This window comes from Eretmochelys imbricata, chromosome 12, assembly GCF_965152235.1.
Source record: "Eretmochelys imbricata isolate rEreImb1 chromosome 12, rEreImb1.hap1, whole genome shotgun sequence".
Lineage (NCBI taxonomy): Eukaryota > Metazoa > Chordata > Testudines > Cheloniidae > Eretmochelys > Eretmochelys imbricata.
The window spans coordinates 10,404,006-10,423,422 of NC_135583.1; the positions used below are offsets into that span (position 1 = coordinate 10,404,006).

Below are 19,417 nucleotides of genomic sequence, written 5' to 3' on the forward strand. Positions count from 1 at the left end.
ATTATCTTCAATTTCCTATGCAGGTGCTATCACTCGAGACATCCAGGTACTTTGTAACAGTGTTTTGACAGAGATGGACAGTAAAGATAAGAAATTAGAGACCAAAACTAACTAAAAATATAAAGCAATTCCAAAAACAGCAGAGAACCAAGCAAGAGTTACTAACAGGAACAAAAAGGATCAACAGGAAATATGTGGCAACTGAAGAACCGTTGGAGCCAGGATATACCAGCTGTTCAAACTGAAGAGGGGGGATGCTTGGGTGCATCTTGGTCTGTAGTTGAAGTACTGTCAATTCACATTATTATGGGTAATCATTAGCCAGTCACTTCAGACATGGAAATGGTGTCTGAACTATTCATTATTGTTTGAGGCCAATGGAAAATCTCTCAAAAATGGGATTTAAGTAGTAAGAGGGGAAACAGATTCTAGAATAGTAGCGCTGAGTGATCAAATTAAACGTACATTGGAGAACTAGGTAGCAGAATAATGAATCCTTTTAAGTACAATTCAAAACTTAAGTCAGAAGTGACCAAAAGCCATTCATATCTGATGGATGCTCAGTGGGCTATGTGAAGTGACTTGCTTGGGAATCTGCCCCTTATCCCAGAAGACAAGCGTCCATAACAAACATTCATCACTGGCAGTTGCAGCAGATTGAATTGGCGTATAAAGACAGACCTACCCTTTCTCCTCTAGAAACTATCATTTCAGTGAAAAGTGGTGGGGTCTGCAGAGAGAGAACTTCAGTCTCCAAAGCCGTTTTGTTCTGCACCTTTCACATGCTCCAAATTGCCTTTTTACAGAAAAAACTTAGACTTGATTAAAATGTTACATCTATGTATGGATTGTTACTGGTTTTGTGGTGGTGATTGATTTGTTTCTAAATGGTTCAAATAGAACCCCAAAAAGTAAAATACTTAAGAGGCAAAAACTTAAAAGCTTCCATATTTAATCGTTTCTTAAATGAGTTTACAAGCATGGTTACAGCAAAGAGACTAGAATTTTCAGTTTCTGATTTTCAGTACTGTTCACCAGAGGCAATACTTTTACATATTATAAAGACTTGTAATACCACAGCTGTCATCTCAGTTTGAATATTAGATATATACTAGTAACTGGCACAGAAGAGAAATCTATTTGTACATAGCATTCAACTGTGGGAAACATTGTGGGGAAAGGGGAAACATATTCTTGATCTGATGTGCTATTAGTTCACCTCAACAGCTAGTAATAAAAGTTAGAAATAATTTTACTACTGAGGTAAAGATCAAATCACCTTCAAGGTACTGGGGTTCTTCTAATCATACCTTCTTGCTGGGTCTGCTCCTAGTCACTTTACATACCAGTGTTAGACAATACTGTAAATATAACACAAATTGAGAGCTGAAACACCTGGGTATCATTTGGTTTTAGAGGTTCAAAATTATGATTAGCGGGACAGCAAACTATAGTCCTGTGGTGCAGTATGGATACACGTCTGCTTACTTGCCTGTGCTTGAGAGATTCAAATACTATAAAACCAATTTTGTCACAACTATCGCTAAATTAAGATGAAATACAGCTGCAAAAATGGGGCTTGTGTTGTGCCTTCTTTGTGGCACACAGTGGGATGAACCTGTTTTGCAATCTTGTTAAATATTTTACTAGCTATATCTCAACTTATTATTTAAAATAGTCTTTTTTTAAACTAGGTAAATGGGAACCTTGCAATCTTAGTTACTTTCTATTCTATGCTAATTTATTTCTCTGTAGCTGAAGAGTGAGGTTTAAAATAAATCCCATCAAACCAACAGCACACTGAATTGAAAGCGTCTCTTTTGGAGTCTAACATCTCCAACTATATTTTAAAACAACATCAGAGGTATTTAGTTCTCTGGCACTTATTTTAAGTGTGCCATAACTTGTACGTCGTCTCAATTGTAGTTTTATTTTTATGTAAACTTGCAGGTTTTTGCTAGGTTTAGAAAGCAATACTTTTAATTTACCATCTTATTCCTAGTAAATTGAAGCAAAGTCCAGTCCAGGAGTTTATTTAAACCTCAAACCTTTTCCTTGTTTCATCTGATCATTTAATAAAAAGTGGCATTTAGCACTTAAATCTTGCTGTGGCTTATTACAATCCAATGTACTATTATGACAAATTCTATACATTTAAGTTGGAGATTTGTTTAAAGGATTATAGTAGGCAGTTCAAGATCTCTCCAACATGCTGTGGTTTTATTAAGAACTTTGCACATAGCTTCTGGGAGGGCTTAGGATAGGCTTTAACTTTAAATAAAAAAAAGTCTCAAATTCAACTATGCTGAAGTCCTTTTCAGTGATGGGAATTAAGTGCTCCTTACAGTGAGTGCTATAAGTCAGATTCTGATAAATGCAATGGTTTTCATTAATTTAAATTTAAAATCACTTAATCAGTGTCCTATTAGCCACTGCATAGGCTCTCCTGTACTTAAATGCAAAGGGGGAAAAAAAGAAGCAGTGCTATGGAAATACTGACAGAGGAAGGATGATGGGGGTGGGGGAGGAGTAGGAGTGGACTATTAGCAGGCAGTGTTCAAAGGTAGGAAAAGAAAGAGTTTTTTGAGGCAGACTTGTAAGGTGAGAGTTGAGACTTTTTAGTTTTATTTGATCCTAAACCAGAGTTACATTTTCAGAAGTCTTATATACAATGGCAATAAGTCCTTTTCCTAGTTTTAGGTAATGGAAGACAGCATGATTTTTGACCAAATTCCACAAACTGAGGTTAGAGGATGATTTCCTAAACTTTCATGGCCTAAAAAGTAACTATAGTTCTAACCCTCAAGCCAGGTCTCCCAAAAATCATAGCGTACACTCACTATAGATTTTGGTGAACATTGCTAGACCACTGACATGCATGCTGCACCAGTTGCTACCCCACTAGCTGCCTAACTACTCTTGATTGTAGAATGCCAGGGACTGAATCAGGGGAGAAAGAATAGAGTTTAAAATAAGAACTTTGAGTGATTTATTGAAGACATTAACCTCACTCACACAAGTTGCAATTGCTTTGAATGATTTATTGAACTCTTCTTTGTCCCCTGATTCAATCCGTGGCATTGCTTTAGTGTAACTTCTCCCACAGGACTTCACTAGAGCTCTAGCAGAGAATGCTAGTTGATGTTTGTGGCCATTCAAGCTAAACACCACAAAAACGTGTATTTCAGTTTGATATTGACAGAAGGAGGTTTGTATGTAGTGTTGTATCCATGTCAGTCTGAGGATATTAGAGACAAGGTGGGTGAGGTCATATCTTTTATGGAACCAACTTCTGTTTGAAAGAAAAGCTTGTGATTACACAGGTCTGAAGAAGAGCTGTGTAAACTCAAAAGGTTGTCTCTCACCAACAGTTGGTCCAATAAAAGATAACCCATGTTATTTCTCTAAAAGTTGCTTTGCTGTCACTACTGCCTTACTCGTTACTAGTGCAAGGGAAATAGCCACAAAACTGTATTTGCAAAAAGAAAAGGAGTACTTGTGGCACCTTAGAGCCTAACCAATTTATTTGAGCATAAGCTTTCGTGAGCTACAGCATCCGATGAAGTGAGCTGTAGCTCACGAAAGCTTATGCTCAAATAAATTGGTTAGTCTCTAAGGTGCCACAAGTACTCCTTTTCTTTTTGCGAATACAGACTAACATGGCTGTTACTCTGAAAACTGTATTTTTCTTCCTTGATTTCAGGTACCACACTTGAGTGCACTGACAACTAATCTGCCCTACGTGGTAGAGGCTGCAACAATGGGAATGTCTGATATGAGAAGACCATAACAACCCTAAGACAGTGATGAGTTTTACATAAATCCTCTTATCCTAGGCGGGAAGGGAAAGGGCTACTGTAATGTAGCACCAGCTACCAGAACAGTTGCCCCAAAATAGTCTGTCCAATAGCTTAGGAAAGTAAGTAGAATGTTTTAAAAAAAAAAAAAACCCAACCCAGCAACAACCCACAGCTGTGGTGGCAAACTAAAGTAACTTAAAATTAATTTTAGTACCACTAACCACTTAGTATTTATTGTATTAAACTATGAAGGTTAGGAAAAGCTAATGTCCTATAGCACCTTCATATATTTGAGCTGGATTGCCCAACCACTTTCTTCTTTACAAAATAAACACTACTGTACAGATCTACCATTCTGAGTTAAGAGAACAGAGGCAGAATTGGAGGAGCAGAAGACTAAAGCAGGTGTGTATACTAATCATCTGAGGCCTACAATCTGAGATTTTGATTTATACAGAGATGACTTTATTGTAGCTTTGTATAGAAGTTGATGTCCCTATTAGAGCTACTCACTCCAGAAGAAGGCTTACATGTCAGCATTTTGAATCTTTTAGCTCAGTTAAGGGGTAGAAGCCAAGCTTTTTTAAAGAAATGGCTATTTACAGCAAAATAATTCAAAAATATTTTTATTTACATATTCAAGTGCATTAAATACTTTACATTACTCTAGTTCAGTGATACAAAGGAAAAGGTGTCCAGCCAAAAATCCCTAGGACATGTCTTGACCATTGACCAGAGATTGACCGTTCTTTTCATTTATACAGAGAAAGCAGCTCTTAGGATAGTAATGCAGCGTTTTTTTCTTAAAGTTAAGATTGTTTCTCTTCTTGCCATCATTTGTAATTCTCAAATGAGAAAAATGCATCTTTCACTCAAACATTTTGTTACTGGATGAAAAGTCACATTATGAATGACTTGCTTTACTTAACACTCACTCAGAGTTAAATACTACCAACTTGAAATTGCAGATGCTTCCTGGATTTTAAGTACAAAATTATTTTTTAATGAACTTTGTGAGAGAGTTCAATTTTTGCAGATTTCTACTTTCCCAATAGCTCAGGTTAGGAAATGGCTACTTCAGGCTTAATGTATATAATCAAATACAGTATTAATTTTACAGATCAAACAGATGGACAAGGACAGCTTCCTTTTAAAATGTGGCATTTTGTACAATAGTGGGAAGCTATTTGTTTTACCAGAAAGAAATGCTTTTCCCTTCTTTGAGGTCTCACCTTAACATTTCCATAAAGAGCTACCAAAAGCAGCAGTAATTTTCTGGACTTTTGCAGGAAGGTCAAGAATATACTCTGCAGGCAGTATGCTGGTATTCAGATTAGGTAGTGCTAATCAGAATTTAAGTCCTGGACCCCATCATATTCAAACTCCTTCAGAATATCACAGTGGTATTTGACCCATGTTCTGCTCCGGATACTCCTGCCATCTTCATCACTGAAGCTCCCATCCTCCGATTCTAGAGAGAAAACATTAAATGCTTCAAATTGCATGTTAAAATCTCTTAGTTCAAGATCAGTTGTGATTCAGGAACTATTAAATACTTAACTTTATATGGTAATGCAAGAGCTTCCCACCTGCCCACTACCAAAGAATTACAAGTTCTGCATCAGATGAGTTGTGAGTTATACTCCTTTTTAAGGCAGTGATGACAATTTTGCACATATAGCATCTTTTAACTGAGGGTTTCAATGTAGCTAAGTCTCAATTTTAATAACAGGAAAACAGGATTTGCCCAAGATCAGTGGCAAGAGTTAGGAACTGAATTTGTCTCCAGACCTCATGTGCCTTATAGTGCAACCAGCTTGATATGGATTTCCAATGAAGGAGAAATTCCTCAGTCAGCCATTAAAGATGAATTCATCCATTTAAGACAAACATTAAATGAGAATCCACTAATAAATTTGTTAGTCTCTAAGGTGCCACAAGTACTCCTGTTCTTTTTGTGGATACAGACTAACACGGCTGCTATTCTGAAACCATGAATACAGGTTACTTCATATGGCATAAAGGGGCCAGGTAGAAGTTTTTTCCCTTTGTTCCTTAAGATTTTTCATGGAAAGAAGAGTTTGCAGAAGTCTCCATCACCTCAGTTCTAATGGGCTTCCAGAACACTGAAAGACTTACAGGAATTGAGAAGTTTAAGTTCTGCTGTACTTTTTGTAGGTTAACAACTTGCCAATACTTGTTCGAGTATGAGATGCACGAAAATGAGGAACTAGCATCCACTGATAGTCTTGAATGATCTGTTCCAACTACCTTTGAAGTCTCCAATTTAATGAACCCTCCCATTCCCCATAAACATCCCCGTGAGCTCTAGCTCACGAAAGCTTATGCTCAAATAAATTGGTTAGTCTCTAAGGTGCCACAAGTACTCCTTTTCTTTTTGCGAATACAGACTAACACGGCTGCTACTCTGAAACCCGTCATTCAGTAATGAGTCAATCTTAACTTGTTCCTTAGATTGTGACATTATAGTTAGCAAAAGTGAGTACCATCAGAAGATTTAAGCCTCATCCCCTGCAGGGCAGGTAGTATGGACAATGAAATACCTCCATCTCCTCCTTCTCTGTCTTCATCTTCCTCAGGAAGGAACTCATCTTCATCAGGATAGTCATTACGCCAGTTATTCTCATTGTTCTCATCATCTTCATCATCATATATTTCTTCTGAAATATCATCATCATCTACCTGCATGTCAATAGGGAAAGGACTGTTCAGAAGAGAAAAAAAAAGTCACAGAAAAACTAAGTGATTTCTCTATCAGTCTACATAGCATAAGATGAGGAAAAAAAGATATCCACTAGTGATACTTAAGTACAGTGACACCATCCAAGAGTTAAAATGATGTAGTAGCTGCAATGGGCAGACCACAGTCTGTTCTGGTCTGACATAACTTATGTTGCTAGTGCATGCAATAAGTTTAGTACTGTGTTAAGGAAATGAAACTATCCTAATAGACCACCACTGATGTGGTTGCACCATTACCTATTTTGGGCACTGCTGAAATTGAAAAATCAATCCCACCCACTCCAGCTGTACTTAAGTGGTTGAATGAATAGTAATTTTGAGGAAAGTTAGCTATTTGAAGTGAAAAGTGATAAAGCAGTGTTTAATTTTGGCAAAGGGAACAAATGGATTAGAGGATATGCACTGAAAGAAAACTTACCGGCTCCTACTGTTGAAATAGGAAATCACATAACAACCAAAGCACAGTTCTCATTATATATAATGCACAAAACTTGACTGAAACCTTAATAATTTAAGGTAAGTACTCAAATTAGGAAATGCCAGAAATAAGGCTGCCTATGCAACCTTAGTTTGGACCTCTTTGGGCCACCTTTTGCGTAGTCTCAGCTACTCATCAACAAGAAGCAAGTTTGATTACTGTTAGTCCTGGAGACGCATACAACTGAAGTACGAATGACCCAGATTATTTTCCTCCCTGTGCATTGTTTACGAAGTTCTAATCAGTTACACCTGTGCAAACACAATTCAGACAATGGGAGTTACATAGGTGTGTTATGTTGGGCATAATTTTCCCTGCCAATATGGAAAGAACCCAGGTTGAGTTTGCAGGACTGGTAGTTAGAAAAAGCACATTTGATACAAAAGCCACTGAGCTACAAAATGCCATTTTGCATGGTCATGATTTTCAGACTAGGACAATGTAATTGAAAGAGGCTAATGGGGAAAAAAGCATGCTTCATTACTACATAAAGTCTGTTTTTTGATTTCCTTGTCCTTACCAGTTCATATTCTTGTGTGTAAGGCTGCACAGAGAGGATGTTCTGGATCCAGCCAGGAGTAGATGTTTCCGTGTAGTAAATATCATAAACATAATCATCTTCCTTCACACGGTCTTCTAATCCTTTATCATTGTCAGATAAAGTTAAACGCTCACGGATCATTTCTACTGCATTGCAAAGAATCACAGCTGGATCATCAGTTTTCTGTTATCAAAAAAATCACCACCAATATTTTATTGAAGTCACACATAGCGAGTTTTTAAGTGAGCTACAAATAAAACATTTATCCTTAATGCCCCAAATAGGGTAAAGTAAAAACATTCTGCAAGTTATTTAAAAGTTTTACTATTGAAAGCTTTAGGTTGCTAATACTACAAATAAATTGCAGTATGACTTTATCTGGGAGGAGGGTGGAGCATACTGGAGAGTCTTTCCATAACCCAAACATTTTCTGTATAGTTAATGGATATTGTGTGTCCATACCATGGTTTTTGATAATAGAACTTGAGACTTTCAGGTTATGTTTGAAAATGAAACATTGAACACTAAATAGAAAATCCATCCATTTTGCTCAGCTCACCAATCTGTCCATTTTGAACTCCTCAACCTAGAAATGGAAATACTGATTTAAGTGGGCATTTCCAAGTGTACCGCTGGCAAATGCCAACTCACTGAAAAGTGAATCTACGTCAGTAATTCAGAGGCCCACATACCAACTAAACAGTTTCCAGTCAGTTTTAGCATTCGATTTTGGGGAGCAATTTCATTAGTGGTTTTTTTTTTGTTTTTGGATGGAGGACTCTTCACACATTCATTCAGTAGGCAGGGAGAGGGTATCCGGTGGAGATTATTTGCATATAGCTGTAACTCAGACTCCATATCACCCATAAATAACAACTGTAGCCAGAAGAAATTCAAATATAGTTTCCCCCTCAGAAAGCTAAGCCATGGCCAGCCTTCTATAGATAGAAGCAGTAGCACTGGTGTGATTTTCCTGTAACAGCATTTTAAAAATGAAGGGTAGTGGCAGCTGTAAAAGAAAGCAAGTTGAAACAACTGCTACTTTGCTGTGTAAGCAGATAACTGATTAAAGGTGAAACATGAGTTAGTTTACTGTGGATAGTAAGTCAGATTCAAAGCAAACTGGATGGCTTGGAAAGCTACCTTGTCTTGTGTCTGGTCTATTCATAAGTAATTCTGAGTGTGTATGTATGTTTTGCCACAGTGATTCTCAAGGAGTTATTTGTGGAAAGGATCCAAGGACTGTTTGTGTTCAGTCAAGACCAGTGCTATACACTGGATAAAAATTTTAGTTACTGAGATATTCTAATCAGACTGTCCCCCTTTATCAATTCATGTGTCAATGGTAGCCCTTAATATTAAACAGCATTGCTTGGTTTTTGCATCATTCAATTTGAACAAAAACAGAAGTCAATTTCCATTTCAGGGTTTCATGTGTTCAAAGTTGGTGGGTTTTCCATACTTGCAAGAAATCTTAATTTATTTGCAAAGCAATTTCATGTTAATATTTCAAAAAGCTTTCCACGCCAAAGTTTTAGGCCTTAAGTTTACATCTATGCAGCTATTTAACATTTAAAAAAACAGGACCCAATGGCACACTGACCACCCCTTGTTTCCTCATTCTGACATGAAAAATGCTCCCAGTTTATTTTTTGTGATTTGGACATTTGCAAGTTGAAGGCAGAGTTTTCAAGCATTTGAAAACTAATTGCTTTCAGGTATTTGTCTTTTATGTTTTATCAGTTTATTTTTGTTTTTATTTTTAAAAAAGCACAGGCTTTTCCTCAATGAAACCTGAGCCTGAACAGATTTTATGTTAAAGAATCTTAGCACTAAAATTATACACAAGGTACATACAACTGAAAATGGGTATTTTACAATGGAAATGTTAATATATTCTCTATAAACTCCTTATCTGTGCTATTGATATTTCTGTACACAATGTGAGGATGTGTTCCATGGTTAAAAATATAATCCACTCTGAACTACCACTATCCATGTACAAATTCATATTAGTGATGGAAAAATTATATATAAACACACCCCTCAAAATGAGGATCACTAGCAGTTATGCTCCCTCATTCTTATAACTTTATTGCTGGGGAAAAAAGTGGAAATATCCAGAGGTCACCTTGCAAAGATGGTAGTTGCATCTAGCAAAAAGCAGTTTTATTCATAAGATCTGTAATCAAAACTTAAATAACTAATTTACACATTACTCTTTAAATAAATGGCTAATACACTACAAAGGTTTGTCTGCCTCAGATAGGATTAAATACATATAGTTGTGCAAGTGGATACACATGCTTAAAGTGAATATTTAAATATTCTGTACAGTATGACACTGTTCTATTACAGGTTTCAGAGTTACAGTAACATCTGTTGTAGTAGAATTGTACACTTATGTAAATAGGTAAAAAAATGACACCTATGCAAAAGTTTAGATTGGTCTCATATTTCCTAGGGAAAACAACGAACGAGTCCAAAAGACAGGAAAAGGCTGCTGGACCCACTGAGTCTGCCCCCATTGTTTCTGTGTTCCACATTCACAGGAGAAGAAACTTTCCAGCAAATTCTTCCCCATAGCCAGAGCCATTTGCCAATTGTTGGCTTTGGCAGGCCCACTGTTTCAATTCCATTTAGGTTGGCACAAACTCTCCCCTTGCTGGAATAGGTGCTTAAGAGAAATTCCACCCATCAAGTTCCAGTGTTTTCTGAACTACTGTATATACTCATTCATAAGCAAATTTTTTTAGTAAAAACAGGAAGCATCAAAGAAGGGGGGTTGGCTTTCGAACGGGTACAGAGAGGGGGAGAGGTGGGACACAGTCCCCCCACCCCAAAAGACGGGGCAAGGAGAGGCAGCACAGCCAGAAGGGAAGATGCAGGGCCAGAGTCTAGCCTCTTCTGGCCACGCTGCTCTCCCCCCAGCCTCCGAAGCAGCAGCAGCTCCAGGGCTGGCAGGTAGTGGCAAGTGCTGCCTGGCCTGCTGGAGCAGCTCCAGCCGGGCCAGAGACATCCGCCCAAGGTAAGGTGGGAAGAGATGGGATGGGGAGAGTGTCGGGGTCCCAGGCTAGGAGTGGGGCAGGGAGAGGTTACACATGGAGGGGTCATGTGGGGAGGTCCCAGGTTAGGGGTGGGGTCATGTGGGGGGAGGTCACAAAGGTTACTCCCCTCACCCCCAGCTTTCCCCCCGCCAAAATTTCCCCACCAGTGGCTGTCCTGGCCCGGCAGGGTAAGCTGCTGGTGGGCTGGGATATTTTGTTTACTTAGGTTTACCTCTGTGCCTGCAGACACTCCAGGTAAACAAACCCTCTTGGCCTGCCAGCAGTTTATCCTGATGGGCCGGGAGCCAAAGTCTGCTGACCCCTGAATTACAGGGTCAGCTTATCAATGGGTCATAAACATTTGCCAGTTTTATTTATCCATCTTGGGAGGGATCCGCTTATAAACGAACCGGCTTATGATAGTGTATGGTCAATTCTGAGATGAGAAAAGAGAAATCAGTAAGATGATCTCTCTCATTCCCCATCCTAACATCTATAGGATAAGGGAAAAAAATTGAAGTGGAAAGGGAAATGGAGAAGGAAGCAAAAGCCGGCCTAGTTTGAATTTTTTTTTTGCCTAGATACCTCACAATTAAGATTTATTAGTAACAATGCTATTGGGTGTTTGTGGTGCCATAATTCTACCTCTGTTTGGTCAGTCCCTGTGACAGGTAGCACTGTATGCATTTTAAAAGAATACAAGTTCTAATTCAGAAGCAACTTTTAAATGCAACAGAGAAGGACAAAGCTGATTTGTGGAGCCTCATATTTCCAACCTATTAATGATATTTCCATATTAAAAGCACATCTGTATTTGAGAAAAGAAATTAATGGGGTAGGTTACATATCTACCTGAGGTCTGAATTGAGGTCCGAATCTCAAACACACACACACAAGAACAAGACGAGTAAATAGATGAGACCGTATGTTGCACAAGCTGGGATTTTGACTGCACATTATAGTTCCTATTTTATATCCTAAAAGTAAGTCCTACTGAGTCACATTTTGAGAGCCACTACTCCTTCCCACCTTGCTTGCCTTATGCTTATGAGGCTTTTTTTTTTTTTTGGGGGGGGGGGTTGAGAAAGATTGAAGCTGAGGGGAATGGCCAATGTTTATTTGGAGTTAGGCATAGCTGCGAGTAGTCTAATCTGAACAGAATGTTTGGGGGGGTTTGTTTTTTAAAAGCTAACGTGCACTTTGAGTGCTGCATTGTACAAATATTACTGAATGCTGGGTAAAGCTAAATAAGTTATTTGGATGGAAATGTTTCAGAATCAAAAAATTTATTATTGCATAGAGCTGCCAGCTGTTTATCAAGATGCAGCATTTTCAGCTGGAGTTGCTCAGTTTCTACTGATGGAAGTAGAATTTTTTTTTAAATTGTTTTTCAGTTACCACATTCTCATTACCCACACTGATGTTTACTTCTCTTCTCTAAGATGGAAAGGTTTTCATTTTCTCAGAGCTGTAATCCATTGGTAATGGAAATGCTGAATGGGTTTATTCTCATGTATATGCTATAATACAATGCTTCCTTCAATATCACCCCTCCTCCACCCCACAAAAGCACAATATTACATGCCACAATCATGAAAGTTTAGAAGATTTGTGATGTGCTGTACATATAGCAACCATGTGAAACAGACATAGCTTCTTCAACTTAGAATTCCACCAGAAACTGAGCAGAGATTCTTGCAACTTAAAAGATGCATGCAAGAGGATTGTAAGATTATAAAAGTTCTCATCACACTAAAAACATGTACAGCTCAAAAAACCTCTACTCATCAGTGATAAGAGTGTCAAGCACGGGGGCCTAAAGCATTAATTTCAGAAAAAATTGGAATATTTCTAGTCAGAGTTGCTAAAATAATCTTTCAAGCATGAACCAAACAGATAGTGTTTTCCCAAGTCTACAGGAAGACCCCACGTCTCTATTGCTGCTCAGTCTTGTCAAGCAGCAGAGTTAAAATAAGGCTTGGATTAGTTTCACAGCTGCTATTTAAAAACAGCCAAGTCCTTAAAAGTACCATATCAATCTCACTTTGCTGCTACTTGAGGGAACTATGAAGAGCAGTAGAAGCAGGTGTTGGAGTTATTCAGAAGTGGGAGGCTCAGTCAAAGAAGCAGAGGTCTCTTCTCTCCACCAGCCTTCTTTGCAGGTGACAGGGGATTCTGAAGGGTTGGGGGACATGGACACACAGCTCCTCCTTTCTAGCAACTAAACAGGGTGAAGCTTTGCATTTTATACATCTATTAGCCAGAGGCTTATTTGAAAGATTAAACCCCCATATAGGGCCCAGAGAAGACATTAGTGGGTAGGGGAGGGTACATGGATTTCTGTTAGAGGTTGTCCCAGGAGGCTGTACTTTTCACTAGGATTTAAGTAGTAAGACCCACCTCACCCTTATCTTTTATATTTTGCTCAGGCTAGGTTTAATCCTCCAGCTATCATGTGTGTAGTTAACTGTCTAAACAGTATAGATTCAAAATCACTGGCAAATACACAAGAATCTTTCCAGTATGCCCACCTATGCAATTTTACTGCACCAAAATGTAATTTAATTTGACTAGTCAGTAGTGCACAAGTCTCAATACCAACCTCTGTGTCTGCTGCAGAGATACTGGGGTCTCTCTCTACTTCCTCCTCTTGTACTACATCAAACAACTGGAATTCCCCAAAATAATTTGAACTACCATAAGCAGCAGTGCTTCCTTGTTGTGAAGTGTCTTTTTTTTCTTCAGGGTCAAGTTTAGCACCCTCATTTGTCTCCTCGCCATTTGTGCGAAGTGCAATTGTTTCTTTTTCAGCACAGTTTGGCCTATGGCTGGTTAGGATGCGGTACCGGTTTTCCTGCCTCTTCACCTGCTTGGAGGAGCGAAGGTCCTGAATGATTCTTTGAGTGCTTCCTAAAGAGGGTCGCAGAATCTCTGCTGCTTTATCTCGAGTAATAGCTTCTTGTACATACTTCTGAACAGGCTCATTCTGGACACAGAGAGAAAAATGGGGTGGGGGGGGAAAAAGTCAAACCACTGACTTAAAAACAATCACCCGCCTCCCTGAAAGAGCTTTGTGCCTATTATTGTTACAAGTAATTACCAAGATTGGAGTAAACTGAAAGATGCAAGTCAAAAATTTACTATTGGTTGTTTACTTTGTTCATTTGACAACAGTCTAATCTATTTCTATTCTATATAGGTTCTTATACCACACATCATTGTATCTGCATATCTCCCAGCAGTGCATTAACCAACATGACAAATGTCATGTTTGTTCTCTTATCCACCACTCAGGAGAAGTGTGCACTGTGGAGCATCTTGTTACGGTACGGTGGGTTGTTTGGAATATAAAGTTATCAATATGTATTTGTTAGAGACCACAAGGTCAAAAAAATATGCTTGAAATGGAAGGTGGTGAGGTTTGTGATGGTCCTTGTACTTGGGGGAGTTCATTCCATGGTCTCAGGCTACTCCTCAAGAAAGTTGTCTTTTGCACAGATCAGCTTTACCCTCATTGCAGGGAGCCCGCCATTGTGCCAGAGGAGTGAAGCTCTCAAACACTGTCTTTATGTATCCTGGGCCTGGACCATGAAGTACTTTAAAAATAAGGGTTAGGACCTTGAACTTAATTTGAAGTTCTATGAGAAGCCAGCGTAGAGAGCAGAGGAGAGGTCCAACACACTTGTGGTAGCCTGTGTTGCTGAGAAGACATGTTACAGCATTCTGTAGTAGCTGGAACTTTCTAAGCACTGAAGGCTTGGGGGCCAGGTACAAAGCCTTGCTGTAGTCCAGCTGAGACGTGACAAAGGCATAACAACTGAGGTCATCGTGCACCAGGATGAGACAATCACCCGCACAGGAGATAATAGTAAGTGTTACCCGTGGATACTGCTGTATGACCATTTCAGTGAGGAATTCAAGAGCCCTCCTAAACTATGCACTGAACTGACCAATTGTGGGTGTGTAACTTCAATCAAATGAGACCACATCACAGCTGCAAACTCCTCAAAATGCTTTCCTCTGTCCACCAGCATTGCTTCTGTCTTGCTCATTCAGCCAGCTATTTTTCCATTCAAGAGCTCAGACAAGTCCTGGGCCATCTTGGTGGTCATAGGTTGTGAAGGATAGGCTGAACTGTGTCATAGCTCAGTGGTTTGAGCATTAGCCTGCTAAACCCAGGGTTGTGAGGTTCAGTCCTTGAGGGGACCATTTGGGATCTGGGGCAGAAATTGGGGATTAATCCTGCTTTGAGCAGGGGGTTGGACTAGATGACCTCCTGAGGTCCCTTCCCACCCTGGTATTCTATGATCTACATATTGCTGACATCTAAATCCATGTTGTCAGACTAGTTCACCTAATGGCTGTATATAGAGGTCAAAAAGTACCAGAAAGAGAACTGAGCTTGGTGGGAGTCCACAAGCAAGGAACCAAGTAGTGGAAGTACAGCTTCCCTAACACTACTCACTGGGTCAATCCCTCCAGGAAAGACTCAAATATTTTGGCCTTTTACATTGGACCCTTACCACTATCAGTTAAGAGAGAACTCGTCAGTACATTTCTCTGTATTTGTTCAGGTCTTACAGCCAACAATGGGGGAAGAAATACATTTAAAATAGGATTATAGAGGAAAAAAACATTAAAATGGGTAGAGGGACTTTGAGGCAGGTGGAAGACCCAAAGCAACATCTGATTCACTTTTTGAGGTTGGCTGGTTTTCAGCATGAAACCACCCCCTCCTCTAGGCTTGGTTTTTAGGTGCCAACATGGCAGACCATTAAATGACTGAGCAGTGGCATCCCTCAGGGGAACTTCATGGGCAGGACAAAGGGGTCCGGTGCCCAAACAGGAGAGCACTGGTTAGCGCGGAAATGTTTCAGGGGCACCTAGTCATCATAAAAGCCCATTTGCTACCAGGCTGGTCTCTTGGCGTGGGGGTCAGGCAGATAGGCCCAGCCTGGAGACAAAGGAGAGAGGGTGGGCTCCCGCTAAGCAAGGGAGGGAGGGGGGCGCCCGCTGGGGAGGGCTCCGCTAACCGGAGCGGGGGGGGAGGGGGCTCCGTCCCCGAGTTGCTCTGTGGGGAGCCCCTCGCTGAGGGTGCGGAGCCTGCCAGGGACCCCGGCGCCGGGCCCGGCCCCGCGGTACCTGCGAGGAGACGGTGGCCACCAGCTTGAAGAGGCTCTTCTCCACCGGGGCGGGCGCGGGGCCCGGCTCAGTGCGCTGCCGCTTGCAGGCGATCACCAGGGCCCCGGCCGGCTCCGACGCGCCGCGCTTCCGCTTCACGCGCAGCACCGCCGCGCGCTCCATGCCGGCCGCCAGGCCGCACAGCATGCTGGGATAGAGACCCGCCACCGGTAGCGTTGCCCACCACCTAGACCCCGCCCTCCAGGAGGGGCGGAGCTTTTTATTCTGTATTAACCCGTCCCCTATTGGGCAGGGTTCGGACTAGAAGCCCCGCCCCCTTCACTCGCCCTCTCGTGGTCGCGTGCGGGTCTGTAGTCTCCCGTCTCGTGACGGACGCAATGCAGCCTGGGAAGATGGCGGCCTGCTGTTCGTGAGCATGACAGGGCGGGTAAGGATCGGCCGCCCCGCCATGCGGAGCCGGCCCTGAGCCAGGGGCGGGGCTCGGGTTCGCCGGCCCGTCGGGTGGGTTGGGCCGTAGCTGTCGTTGTAAGGCTAGGCCCATGGCCCCCTGCGCCCTCGTAAGGCGGGGTCTCCGCCCGTGCAGGTCAACGAGCCGGTGACTCGTCCCCGGGCCCTCCCGGCCACGGGCAGCCCCCTGCCCTGGTGCTAGGGCCACTCATAGCCAGAGGGCTCCCGCCGCCATCTTTCTTCCAGGCCTGGAGGCGGGGTTCCTCCCCCACTCCCGCCGTGAGGCCCCTGCCCTTGCTTCTGCCCGCGAGCGTCCCATTCAGCTGCCATGTGCAGTCCGGGTCTGACGCTGTTCTGTGCCCAGGGCCTGGAGATCTGGGGGCGGGAAGTGTAGGTAGGGTTTGAATTGCTCTGCCCCCTTCGGCGCTCCGCAGCGCCGGTGCATGCCAGAGCCCTCCGAAACGGAGGCTGTTTTGCCTGCCAATGGGATTGTTTTTGTTGCCATTTTCTTCTCTGTGTCTGTTCCGTGACCAAGCGGAGTTTGTCACGGGCCCGGCTGCTGTTTCTGTGTCTTTCAGAAATGAATGCTACGTGCAGAGAGATTTTATTTGTTTAGAACATAAAGCAAACTTGATAATTAAAAGAGCAGTTGAAATGGAATTCTAGGGTTGTTTTTAGTGCTCAGCGTTTAGCGTGGTGTTTATTTAAAATCTTACTTGCAGATAGTGTGGCAAGCTCTAAGAAATAGTTCTGCAAAACGTGTAAGAAACCACTTATGGTTTTCCACAGATAAGTTACAAAGAGGGTATTGACTTTTTGATATAGTATCTACATTATTGAACTTGTGTGTTATTCTCTCTCCCATTACTGTATAGACAACAAACAACACACTACAGAAGTGTAGTCACATTGCTTAATGCCAAGACACTACACTGATGTGCCTAGTATAAGAACCTATACAGAATAGAATAAATGCTATAACTTGAAAGAATCCCCTATAGGGGGTTAAATGATCTCATCTGCATACAAGTCCTTGTATGTTTTCTTTAATCTCTGTCCATCAGGAGTCAGGACCAACTATCTTCTCCTTGCACAGTATGTTGCTCTTCAATTTTCAGAGTAACAGCCGTGTTAGTCTGTATTCGCAAAAAGAAAAGGAGTACTTGTGGCACCTTAGAGACTAACCAATTTATTTGAGCATGAGCTTTCGTGAGCTACAGCTCACTTCATCAGATGCATACCGTGGAAACTGCTGCAGACTTTATATATACACAGAGAATATGAAACAGACTTTATTGTTTCATATTCTCTGTGTATATATAAAGTCTGCTGCAGTTTCCACGGTATGCATCTGATGAAGTGAGCTGTAGCTCACGAAAGCTCATGCTCAAATAAATTGGTTAGTCTCTAAGGTGCCACAAGTACTCCTTTTCTTTTTGCTCTTCAATTTATATGTCAAATTACTAATTTTTTCTCCGTATATGTGTTTTTATGGGTTATATATATTTTTGTTGTGCTCCATCTTTGTTAAAAAACAGAAGAAAACAAGATAAGATCCTGCTATAAAGAATCCTTTGAATTAGATAACAAAATATTAAAAGACATCATACAGTGAATGAGGGACCTACTTCACAGGGGTTAGAAATAGCCTTTTATTACCAGTATTTTTATTTTTTAGAAAACTTGCTTACATATTGCTCTTCTGGATTGTCATATTGGTAGTCTTCACAGAAGAAGTGCATCATAGTGAGTAATCATAAATGAGAAGATGGCATATAATGATTGGGAGAAAGTTACAAGTGTTAAGAGTGTGATAGAATAAGGCAAAAGATAGAAGAGCAAGGAGGTTAATAATGAGTAAAACTACAGTTTAGTCACAGGTATTTTTAAGACAAGTCATGGACAGGTCACAGGCAGTAAACAAAAAGTCACAGCCTGTGACCTGTCCATGACTTGTACTATAAATACCCCTGACTAAATCGTAGGTGGTGAGAGAAGGGGGTGAGGCGTACTGGCAATGATACTGCTGCTCTGTGGGGAGCTCCTGCACACCACCACTGCTGTGGCCGGGGGTGGCCCGGAGCCCCGCCGCTGCTCCCAGACTGCTGCTCTGGGGCTGCGCCTGGGACCAGCTGCCTGGGGCTGCCTGGGCAGCGGCTGTTGTGGCTTGCCCTGGGCCGCCCCAGCTGCTCGGGCGGCCCTGGGATCTGCTGCACCTGCCGCTTCAGAAGTCATGGAGGTCCCAGAAAGTCACAGGATCTGTGACTTCCATGATTTCCATTGAAGACTCACAGCCTTACTAATGATATGCTTGGGAATGAAGCCTATAAAACAGGGAGGAGGAAGAGTTAGTATATGTCATAACATAACTTGTATTTTGTTTAAACAGGTTTCTGATAACAGGACAAAAATTTCAATTATTTGAATTGAAGCCAGCTCCAAAAAACTGTCATCACACAATACACAAAGTATACAAACTGGGCTCCATTATGAAGGTCTTCTGTGGAAGGGCTAATCCAACCACAGGTTCTGTGGAATGGTTAGAGGAAGATGAGAACTATGATTACCATCAGGAGATTGCAAGGTATGGTGAGAGGAAACACTTGACACTCTCCTTAGATGCAGATTAATGAAATGTAAAAAAATGAATGCAATGTGAAGGTAACACAATTTATTTGCAAAAAGAAAAGGAGTACCTGTGGCACCTTAGAGACTAACCAATTTATTTGAGCATGAGCTTTCGTGAGCTACAGCTCACTTCATCGGATGCATACCGTGGAAACTGCAGTAGACATTATATACACACAGAGACCATGAAACAATACCCCCTCCCACCCCACTGTCCTGCTGGTAATAGCTTATCTAAAGTGATCATCAGGTTGGGCCATTTCCAGCACAAATCCAGGTTTTCTCACCCTCCGCCCCCCGGCAAACAAACTCACTCTCCTGCTGGTAATAGCCCATCCAAAGTGACCACTCCCTTCACAATGTGTATGATAATCAAGGTGGGCCATTTCCAGCACAAATCCAGGTTTTCTCACCCCCCCACACACAAACTCACTCTCCTGCTGGTACCAGGAGGAGAGTGAGTTTGTGTGTGTGGTTTTTGGAGGGGGGTGAGGGAGTGAGAGAACCTGGATTTATGCAGGAAATGGCCCACCTTGATTATCATACACATTGTGAAGGGAGTGGTCACTTT

At 41.5% G+C, this 19,417-nt stretch overlaps 3 protein-coding genes across 7 annotated transcripts in view; 2 read left to right on the forward strand and 1 right to left on the reverse strand.

Annotated features, from left to right (window-relative positions):
• Positions 1–2,042, forward strand: part of SLC7A6 (solute carrier family 7 member 6) — a 54,033-nt gene extending 51,991 nt beyond the window's left edge. The window contains exon 10 of the mRNA XM_077831067.1: positions 24–2,042. Within this exon, the coding sequence (XP_077687193.1) occupies positions 24–115 (92 nt within the window). The 3' untranslated portion in view covers positions 116–2,042. The remainder of the gene's footprint in view (positions 1–23) is intronic.
• Positions 2,043–3,657: 1,615 nt separating this feature from the next.
• Positions 3,658–15,957, reverse strand: SLC7A6OS (solute carrier family 7 member 6 opposite strand). Its single transcript, XM_077831286.1, has 5 exons — positions 15,772–15,957; positions 13,232–13,615; positions 7,562–7,765; positions 6,365–6,503; positions 3,658–5,271 (listed from the first exon to the last, which is right to left on the reverse strand). The coding sequence occupies exons 1-5, from the start codon at positions 15,955–15,957 to the stop codon at positions 5,144–5,146; spliced, it is 1,041 nt and encodes a 346-aa protein (XP_077687412.1). The 3' UTR covers positions 3,658–5,143.
• A 142-nt stretch (positions 15,958–16,099) lies between these two features.
• Positions 16,100–19,417, forward strand: part of PRMT7 (protein arginine methyltransferase 7) — a 49,761-nt gene continuing 46,443 nt past the window's right edge. For 2 of the 5 annotated variants that reach the window (XM_077830739.1, XM_077830743.1), the window contains exons 1-2: positions 16,142–16,272; positions 18,608–18,802. In XM_077830739.1, the coding sequence (XP_077686865.1) occupies positions 18,708–18,802 (95 nt within the window). In that variant the 5' untranslated portion in view covers positions 16,142–16,272; positions 18,608–18,707. Of the gene's footprint in view, positions 16,273–16,349; positions 16,613–17,835; positions 17,965–18,607; positions 18,803–19,417 lie in introns of those variants that run through there. The other 3 variants (XM_077830740.1, XM_077830741.1, XM_077830742.1) reach the window with 3 other exon arrangements.